The sequence below is a fragment of the Notolabrus celidotus genome, unplaced genomic scaffold, assembly GCF_009762535.1.
Source record: "Notolabrus celidotus isolate fNotCel1 unplaced genomic scaffold, fNotCel1.pri scaffold_230_arrow_ctg1, whole genome shotgun sequence".
Classification (NCBI taxonomy): Eukaryota; Metazoa; Chordata; class Actinopteri; order Labriformes; family Labridae; genus Notolabrus; species Notolabrus celidotus.
The window spans coordinates 32,501-42,500 of NW_023260078.1; the positions used below are offsets into that span (position 1 = coordinate 32,501).

Sequence of the window (10,000 nt, forward strand, 5' to 3'; positions counted from 1 at the left end):
GTCTGATTGGTAGAGTCCCCTCAGTGTGTTTATCTCATAATATCACACACACACCTGTGATTCTCTTGGTTTAATACCTCCTGAACATTTCCTCTGAGCCTGAGAGCGTGAATGCGTCTCTCCTCCCGGTGTTCCGGTTTTAAAAGTGACCCTGTAAACTGGAGCCCTTCAGCTGAACGTGTCAGTGTTTGTGGAGTTTACACAGCTGTTGAAACACAGAGGGAGTTCCTGGGAATGCAAACTAGTTTAGTTTTTATTAAGATTTCTAAATATCCTCATCAGATATTTAATGATGGTCTAAAGACGTTTATGAGGGATGCATCCGGCTGAGAGTCTCCAGTTAACAGGGTCGCTGTTTAAACCAAAACACCGGACTATCTCTGATGTGGCTTTGCTGCTCGCGCTCGTCTCCTTCCTGGTGTTGATTCAGTGAATCCATCTGCATTAAAGCTCAACCAAACACAGCACAAGAGGAATCTCCTCCATGCTAACAGGCTAACTGTGGTGACGATGTCGGCCTGTCCGTCTCCTTCTATGGCGTCATCTTTGTTGTCTGACCTTCGTCTCTGTACTGCCCTCTACTGGTCTGGAGGTGAACTTTTAAGTCTTTTCCATACGTCACTGGTCTCATGTGCATAATCTCCTCAGGACTTCAGGCCTCTGTGGACAAACAACGAGTCCCAGGAACCTTTTAGTTCCTGGGAGAGTCACAGAGGAGTCGGAGACACCTTCAGAGAGGACGCTCAGATCTCCTGTCTGCTGGTCTTCAGCTCTTCACCTGGTTCTAACATGTCCTCTGCCCGTCTCTGCCTCCTCCTCTCAGCTCACATTTGAACCCTCTCAGGTCAAAGGTCAGGCTCTCCCTCTCTGACTCCTAAAGCTTAAAGCTCCTCAATCTGCTGAGAGGGTGACCTCACTGTGCGATGGAGGTGAACAGCAGGGGGCACTAACGCTACCTGGTGGTGTGAAGGTGTAGTCTTACCTGCAGCCGCCCGTCCAGCGTCCTCTGGATGGTCACACACTTGCTCGGGTGGACGCCGTTGGTGGTGACGGCGGTGATGAGCGAGTCCAGCTCGTCCTTCTTCTCCTTCAGCTTCTTCACCAGGCTCTCGATCGCCCGCTTGGCGAAGCCCTCGTTCTCCGCGCCCTGACGGTGACACATGAGGCTGTGGACGATGCTGAGGCAGGCGTCGGAGCTACTGCTGGGGGGCGGAGCCAGCACCGACATGCTCACCTGAGGGGAGGACACAACACGCCAACACGTTCAGGGTTCTCTCTCTGTGGACAAAGAACTGAAGGTCTTTATGATCAGACTGAAGAGGTCTGAGGTTTAGAGACGAGGACCTCTGCTGCAGCTCGGATCTTTATAAAACCTTCACTGACACCTTAGACCTGCACAGGTGTGACCTCGGACCAGGAGGGTCTCTGACTCTGATGATCCACCTGAGACCTGCACAGGTGTGACCTCGGACCAGGAGGGTCCACCTCAGATCAGACTCACTGTGATCACAGAGACATCAACATCAGGAGCAACCTGTGGATCTGGTCCTGCTCCCCTGTGATCCTGCAGAGTGATCACCTGTGTTCCTGCAGAGTGATCACCTGTGATCCTGCAGAGTGATCACCTGTGATCCTGCAGAGTGATATCCTGTGTTCCTGCAGAGTGCTCCCCTGTGTTCCTGCAGAGTGATCACCTGTGATCCTGCAGAGTGATCACCTGTGTTCCTGCAGAGTGATCACATGTGATCCTGCAGAGTGATCACCTGTGTTCCTGCAGAGTGATCACCTGTGATCCTGCAGAGTGATCACATGTGATCCTGCAGAGTGCTCCCGTGATCCTGCAGAGTGATCACCTGTGTTCCTGCAGAATGCTCCCCTGTGATCCTGCAGAGTGATAACCTGTGATCCTGCAGAGTGATCACCTGTGATCCTGCAGAGTGATCACCTGTGATCCTGCAGAGTGATCACCTGTGATCCTGCAGAGTGATCACCTGTGATCCTGCAGCCTGAGTTCATAAAGACACAGATCACAGCTGAGACATCACAGGAGGAACCAGCTCTGTGTCCTCACACCTGATCCCTGAGGACGGATCAGAGACCAGAGCTCCATCAGCCTGTTTCACTGAGTTACATCAACATCTGTCTGCAGCCACACACACACACACACACACACACACACACACACACACACACACACACACACAAACACACACACACACACACACACACACACACACACACACACACACACACACACACACACACACACACACAGAGATCACAGTAGCATCAACAGTTGTCAGGTATGATCCGGACATGGTGAGCCCTCAGAGGACTGACTCAGACTCACCGGGTCTGGAGGCTCTCCTCTCGGCTGAGGTCTGCTGCTCGTATCGGTGTAACCGGCGGTCTGCCTGTCCGTGTGTGTGTGTTTGTGTGTGTTTGTGTGTGTGTGAGAGAGAGACTGTGTGTGTGAGAGAGTGTGTCCTCCGTCTGATCCAGACAGAGACTGTCTGCACACTCACTGAGAGTCAGCAGGAGCAGGAGGAGGAGGAGGAGGAGGAGGAGGAGGAGAGGGGGGGGGGCTGTGTCATGCTCAGCAGACAGCCAGACATAACAGGAAGTCAGGCCACCGCTGGACCCTATGAAAATAAGAGCAGGAGACAAGGTGAAGCAGCTATCTGTCATCTAACACACACACACACACACACACACACACACACACACACACACACACACACACACACACACACACACACACACAGGGTGTTTTCACCTGTAGAAAGTCAGGGTTGTATATTTTGGGGGGGCTGCTGACCTTCCTCTAACTTCCTGAGTAAATTAAATTCAGAATCTGAACTTGAAGCTTTTTTTTTTTAACTTTCTGAACTTTTATTTTGAAGTTTTTGACCGGAAGCGCGTTTCCCGCTGTTTTTCTGACCCCTGTCAGAAAGTTTGTGCGCGTGTCTGAGAGAGAGGCGTTGTCCCTGGTTACCGGGTGATTGGCAGGTCGTCACACAGACTCTGGCGCCACCTCGTGGCAGAGACAGGAAGTGCAATAATAAATATTAAATAAGAGTTATTAAATATATCAGAACAGAAAGTCCCTCAGTGATCAGGGTACTGATACTTTATTACTCTGAGACACTTTGATGATTTATTATAAAACTTTTTCTTTAGTTTATTTATTTGTCCTCACTTTTCTCTCAGTTTGTTCTCCATAAACATCATGAACAGAAAGAGTTAACTCTTAGTGAGTTAGTATAAATATGTTTAGATTGATGAGGAAGATGTGTGATCATAACATGTATAATTTATGATTATATATATGGTACATAACATTATCTTTATATCAAATTATAAATGTGTTATAAATTATCCCCAATGAGGACATATATTATTCTGATAGTGTAATTTTTTTTTATTTTGATAAAGATGATTAAATCAGGAATGACATTTAAATTTTTAATTAAAATAAATTATTTTTGGATTTTGACATCTATTTGTTAAATATGACCAAAAACTGCACCGCTCATTAAAGTGTGTCTGTCTGTTTTTTAAAACAATTTTTCATGTTATTATCTGTTTGCTATGGAAGAGGATTAGGGACACTGGAAAAAAAAAATTAAGGTCAACAGTTTTTGGAAATTATTATTCTGAGATTAAAGTCAGACTTTATTCTCAGAATAATAATTTAAAAAAAAATTTTGACCTTAATTTTTTTTTTCAGTGGCTCTAATCCTCTTCCGTAGTTTGTGATATGATCACTTTAAAAAAAAAAAATCTAAATAAACATTAATTCAAATGTAATTAAATGTCTGTTGTTAAGAGTTAATTTTGAAATGTATTTCCTTTACTTTAATGTATAAACAGTTAATGATAGTAATAATAATAATAATAATAATAATAAACTAAATTAAACTATGAAAGCTGTGCAGCAAAAATCACTGTGCAGATTTAGCTGTTAATATGGGTTCGGGTACATTAATACTTTAAATATAAATTAATTAATTTAAAAACAATATTTCATATAAAAACAGGAATATTATTTCTCTGAGAGAAACTGTTTTTATTTGAACCTGTCCGTTAGCTCCTGTTAGCTCCTGTTAGCAGCTAGCTGATCAAACAGAGTTTAACATTGTTTCAGTCTGTAAAGAGGAGGCCGCGCGAGGCAGAGGGACAGATACAGGTACAGGTGAGCTGATGATGATGATGATGGTGATGGTGATGATGATGATGGTGATGAAGATGAGTCAAACTGTTAAACTGTAGGTGAGACAGGTTGAGGCTAACGCTAAGCTAACTAGCGCCTTGTAGTTAAAGTTGATCAGGTGACTCACCTGGTGGAAGCTGCTGTCACGTGACAGTTAGCGCTGCGTGCACTCAGCTAGTAATCCTCCCATGACCCTGACAGGTGAGTCCTCCTCCACCTGACCTCCACCTGACCTCCACCTGTAGTGAAGGTAAAGCAGGTAAAGGTGGGTTCCTCCACAGAGCGTGTACCTGTCAGTGTGTTAGCTAACTTCCCCTGAAGCTAAAGCTAGCTCCACGCGCGACGTGCCGCTCCTGTCTGAGGGGACCCCCCCCCCCCCCCCCCTAAAGAACCTTCACCTTTACCTGCTCATGAAGAACCTGATCCACTACAGTAGGACCGGTTCTGGTCCGTGAGGCCTCCCTTTAGATCCGGCTGTAGAGTCGACCCCTCAGAGGATCTTGGGGTTCACTTTAACAGGGTTTGAGATTATTCTGGATCCTTAAAGAGTCTCTGCCTGATGGAGGTCTTCATGTTAGTCTCTGCCTGATGGAGGTCTTCATGTTAGTCTCTGCCTGATAGAGGTCTTCATGTTAGTCTCTGCCTGATAGAGGTCTTCATGTTAGTCTCTGCCTGATGGAGGTCTTCATGTTAGTCTCTCACACAGACTGTATAAAAGGTCTCTCAGTGAGAGAGGAGGATGTGCTCAGAGTCCCTCAGCATCTTGTTCTGGAGTGGGTTGTGTGTGTGTTGTGTTTTGTGGGTTGTGTTTTGTGTGTTGTGTTTTGTGTGTTTTGTGTGTTTTGTGTGTTGTGTTTTGTGTGTTTTGTGTGTTGTGTTTTGTGTTGTGTGTGTTTGTGTTGTGTGTGTTGTGTTGTGTGTTGTGTTGTGTGTGTTGTGTTGTGTGTGTTTTGTGTTGTGTGTGTTTTGTGTTGTGTGTGTTTTGTGTTGTGTGTGTTGTGTGTGTTTTGTGTTGTGTGTGTGTTTAGTGTGTTGTGTGTTTTGTGTTGTGTATTGTGTGTGTTGTGTGTATTGTGTGTGTTGTGTGTGTTTTGTGTTGTGTGTGTTGTGTGTTTTGTGTTGTGTTGTGTGTGTTTTGTGTTGTGTGTGTTGTGTGTGTTGTGTGTTTTGTGTTGTGTGTGTGTTGTGTTGTGTGTGTGTTGTGTGTGTTGTGTTGTGTTGTGTGTGTTGTGTTGTGTGTGTTGTGTTGTGTTGTGATGTGTGTGTTGTGTTGTGTGTGTGTGTTGTGTTGTGTTGTGTTGTGTTGTGTGTGTTTTGTGTTGTGTGTTTTGTGTTGTGTGTGTTGTGTTGTGTGTGTTGTGTTGTGTGAGTTTGTGTGTGTGTCGTGTGTTGTGTTGTGTGTTGTGTTGTGTTGTGTGTGTGTTGTGTGTGTTGTGTTGTGTGAGTTTGTGCCTGCAGGTGAACCAGCAGCAGCAGCAGCAGCAGTAGTTTTGTAACCTCAGTGTTGTCTTCCAGGAGAAGATGAATCAGAGGATGAGTTCATGTGGAGGGGAGGCGTTCTTCCTGAGAAGCTCTACAGCAGTTTCTCTGAATGAGCGGTGAGACCGTCCTCAGGGAATAACATCATTATATATCTCATCACATTAATCCATCCCTCTGTCTGAGTGAAGTCTTTCATCCTAACATTCAAACACATGATCAGAAGTTCTGGGCTCCTCTCTGCAGCTTCTCTCAGGTGATCAGTGAACAGCTGGACCAGCCCACCACCACAGTGACCTTTGACCCCACCCTGCTGCAGCGCAGCACGGGTGGTGACGCCCAGCAGATGGTCCTGCTGATGAAGAGAGAGCAGCCAGCAGCTCTGCACCTGCAGGTGAGTCTGTCAGAGCCTGTGGAGCGGCGTCAGGTCACCTGACTGCATGATGATGATGATGATGATGATGATGATGATGATGATGACACTCACCTGGTGAACGCTCTCCTCTGATGGTGCAGACTCAGGTTTCGTGCGTTCCTCCTCTGAGGGTGAAGCAGGTCGTGAGGAGGAAGGGGAGCGTCTGGACCCGCCTCGGCTGGCAGCGGGGGACTCGGGTCGTCTCCGCCTTCAGACCGTCAGGGTTCTGGAGCTTCAGGAACAAATACAGACGGAGCGCCGGCTTCACCTCCACCTGCAGGAGTGAGTTCATGATCTGCTGCTTCGACCAATCACAGGGAAGGCAGTCAGGAATAAACAGAACAGACGACAGGAAGATCAGGACAGAGTGCCGTCACACGACAGAGAGGGAACAGAATACCAGATCAAAGTTTAGGATCTGAACGGATCAAAACACAGAAGATCAAATACCGACTTAGAATGTTCCTGATCATGTGTTCCTGTGCAGGTGGAGGAAACCAACGCCATCAACAGGGGGAGGGACGCTTCAAGAGACACGCCCAGAAACTGTCTGCAGGTCAGTTTATCATCAGTCAGCATCACACACCTGTGATCACACACACACACACCTGTGATCACACACACACACACACACACACACACACCTGTGATCACACACACACACACACACACCTGTGATCACACACACACACACCTGTGATCACACACACACCTGTGATCACACACACACACACCTGTGATCACACACACACACCTGTGATCACACACACACCTGTGATCACACACACACACCTGTGATCACACACACACCTGTGATCACACACACACACACCTGTGATCACACACACACCTGTGATCACACACACACACACACACACACACACACACCTGTGATCACACACACACACACCTGTGATCACACACACACACCTGTGATCACACACACACACACACCTGTGATCACACACACACACACCTGTGATCACACACCTGTGATCACACACACACACACCTGTGATCACACACACACACCTGTGATCACACACACACACACACACCTGTGATCACACACACACACACACCTGTGATCACACACCTGTGATCACACACACACACACCTGTGATCACACACACACACCTGTGATCACACACACACACACACACCTGTGATCACACACACACACACACCTGTGATCACACACACACACACCTGTGATCACACACACACACACCTGTGATCACACACACACACACCTGTGATCACACACACACACTTTTAAACGTCCTCCATGCTGTTTTATTGAAACAGTAAAGAGACACCTGGAGAACAGAGACACTCACCTGTGTCCTCACAGAGTCAGAGATCACCTGTCTGTGTGTTCACCTGTCCTCTCCTGCAGGTCCAACTCAGCCCGCTGCAAACCCGCAGAGGGGCGGAGCCTCCTGGAACAGACGAGGCGTCACGCCAACCAGGAAGCAGCTGGACGCCGACCTGGACAAGTACATGTCTCTCTCCAAGAGACGGCTGGACCAGCAGCTGGACGAGTACATGTGTATGGCAGGACAAACGGACCTCACCTGGGACTGAGGGGGCGGGGTCACAGACCTCACCTGGGACTGAGGGGGCGGGGTCACAGACCTCACCTGGGACTAAGGGGGCGGGGCATGTGATAGTTTGATTTAAGGTTGTTAAGGTCAGTGATGTCACAGATCTCAGACCGGTCAGGTGAAGGACTCTGACTTTAGTTTGTTCTCAGGTGTGTTCACTTCACCTGCGTGTTTTCCTTTGTTGTCTCACTGCTCTGATCAGCTGTGTGTACTTCACTGACCTCTGTGTGTGTAGGATTTCTGTAAATGAAGCTTTGTTTGAAGATGTTTTAGTAAAAGATGTTTCCTGATTTACTCCAGTGTTTCTGTTTGTTCTGTTTCTGCTGAACCGGATTCACCTGAGACCTGAACTCCCCTCAGAGGGTCACAGTAAAGATCATGTTTGTCCATACAAGGTAAGACCTGAACCAGAAGGGGTTTAACCAGCCGGTCTTTGCACATGATGCTGCCTTCAGGCTCCTCTCTAAAGCTACAGACCAGAGGACACAGATCATATAAAATAAATCATCTTTAAAGAGTTTGAATAAAAACAAGTTTATTATAAAAACACGACTCAGGGATCACAGCACGCTCTGACATCACAGTGATGTCATCAGGTGTAAAGTCTGTAACAGTCTGGAGGTGTGTCTGTTCACCAGGCAGGGATGAGAGGCACTGACCAGGTGCATCATGGGAAATGTAGGCATTTCAAAGTCAGTCATGACTGCTCCTCCTGATGGCAAGAGGTCTTCTGTTAATCTGAGACTCAGGACGAAGAGGAGGAGGAGAGGAGAAGGAGGAGGAGGATGAAGAGGAGGAGGAGAGGAGGAGGAGGAGAATGAAGAGGAGGAGGAGAGGAGAAGGAGGAGGAGGATGAAGAGGAGGAGGAGAGGAGGAGGAGCAGGAGAGGATGAAGAGGAGGAGGAGAGGAGGAGGAGAGGAGGAGAAGGAGGAGGAGGATGAAGAGGAGGAGGAGAGGAGGAGAAGGAGGAGGAGGAGGAGAGGAGGAGAAGGAGGAGGAGGATGAAGAGGAGGAGGGGAAGAGGAGGGTGATGAAGACTACAGACACCTGAGGAAGAAGAAGTGACACCTGGAGCCCGGCTGACAGTCACACAGCTGACCGAACCGAGGACCCTTCTTCACCGAGCAGGAGGCCCTGACGTCACACTGTGACACACACACACCCACACACACACACACACACACACACACACACACACACACACACACACACACACACACACACACACACACACACACACACACACACACAGGTCAGTAACACACAGTGATTAGTATTTGTGCAGAGTGTGTGTAAAGAGGTCTCACTGTCGGCAGGCGGCTCTGTCTTCTGTCCAACGACGACACCTTCCTGCTCTGAAGCTTCTCCAGAACATTCTGAAGGACCAGCAGCTGACACACACACACACACACACACACACACACACACACACACACACACACACACACACACACACTGAACTTTAATGTGTGTAATAATAAGTTAGATATCTTAGATGTCAGCGTCGTTCTTTTCAGCTCTGAACCTGATTAAAGATCTTGAGACACTGACCAGTTCTCTGCTGTCCTCCTGTCTGTCCTCCTGTCTGTCCTGCTGTCTGTCCTCCTGTCTGTCCTCCTGTCTGTCCTCCTGTCTGTCCTCCTGTCTGTCCTCCATCTCTCCTCCTGTCTCTGCGGCCGTCTGAGAGGAGGCCAGGAGGAGGAGGAGGAGGCTGAGCAGGATGACGAAGAAGGAGGCTGCAGTGTTCATGCTGCAGCAGCAGAAGAAGAAGAAGAAGAACCACAGGGAGAGGTGTGTGTGTGTGTGTGTCGTTGTTCTTGTTGCACACAGACTCTCAGGTGGAGTGTGTGTCCCTCAGATTAACCTGCTGCTTCTTACGCAACAACATCAGTGAAAACGTCTCTTAATGGGATTGAACTCCTTTCACACTGACTCCCTGAGAACACTGAGAACACTGAGAACACTGAGAACACTGAGAACACTGAGAACACTGAGAACACAGAGAACACTGAGAACACTGAGAACACTGAGAACACTGAGAACACTGAGAAATACAACTCTGACAAATTCATTTATTATTTTAACCACCACTTTAGACTCGTCTATCAATCGGAAGGTTGGCGGTTCGATCCCAGCTCCTGCAGTCACATGCCGAAGAGTCCTTGAGCAAGACACTGAACCCCTGAATTGCTCCCTCTGTTGTTCAGAGGTGTGTGAATGTGTACCAATGAGATTAGCTAACAGCCTCTACCATCACTGGGTGAATGGCTTTGAGTGGTCAGAA

General features: G+C 47.7%; 2 protein-coding genes across 2 annotated transcripts in view; one reads left to right on the forward strand and one right to left on the reverse strand.

The window, feature by feature from the left end:
• LOC117809109 (mothers against decapentaplegic homolog 4-like) overlaps positions 1 to 4,452 on the reverse strand; it is a 22,214-nt gene extending 17,762 nt beyond the window's left edge. Inside the window, exons 1-3 of the mRNA XM_034678784.1 lie at positions 4,341 to 4,452; positions 2,351 to 2,642; positions 983 to 1,234 (exon numbers count right to left, since the gene is read on the reverse strand). Of these exons, the coding sequence (XP_034534675.1) occupies positions 983 to 1,228 (246 nt within the window). The 5' untranslated portion in view covers positions 1,229 to 1,234; positions 2,351 to 2,642; positions 4,341 to 4,452. The remainder of the gene's footprint in view (positions 1 to 982; positions 1,235 to 2,350; positions 2,643 to 4,340) is intronic.
• A 1-nt stretch (position 4,453) lies between these two features.
• LOC117809108 lies at positions 4,454 to 8,009 on the forward strand. The gene is made up of 6 exons (XM_034678783.1): positions 4,454 to 4,478; positions 5,729 to 5,811; positions 5,939 to 6,086; positions 6,209 to 6,389; positions 6,595 to 6,663; positions 7,508 to 8,009. The coding sequence occupies exons 2-6, from the start codon at positions 5,735 to 5,737 to the stop codon at positions 7,693 to 7,695; spliced, it is 663 nt and encodes a 220-aa protein (XP_034534674.1). The 5' UTR covers positions 4,454 to 4,478; positions 5,729 to 5,734; the 3' UTR covers positions 7,696 to 8,009.
• Positions 8,010 to 10,000: the final 1,991 nt, after the last annotated feature.

Coding starts and splice junctions, on each gene's coding strand:
- LOC117809108 (XM_034678783.1), top strand. CDS start 5,735: ATGAATCAGAGGATGAGTTCATGTGGAGGGGAGGCGTTCTTCCTGAGA. Junction 6,087..6,208: donor CAGCAGCTCTGCACCTGCAG/GTGAGTCTGTCA, acceptor CTGATGGTGCAG/ACTCAGGTTTCGTGCGTTCC. Junction 6,664..7,507: donor CGCCCAGAAACTGTCTGCAG/GTCAGTTTATCA, acceptor CCTCTCCTGCAG/GTCCAACTCAGCCCGCTGCA.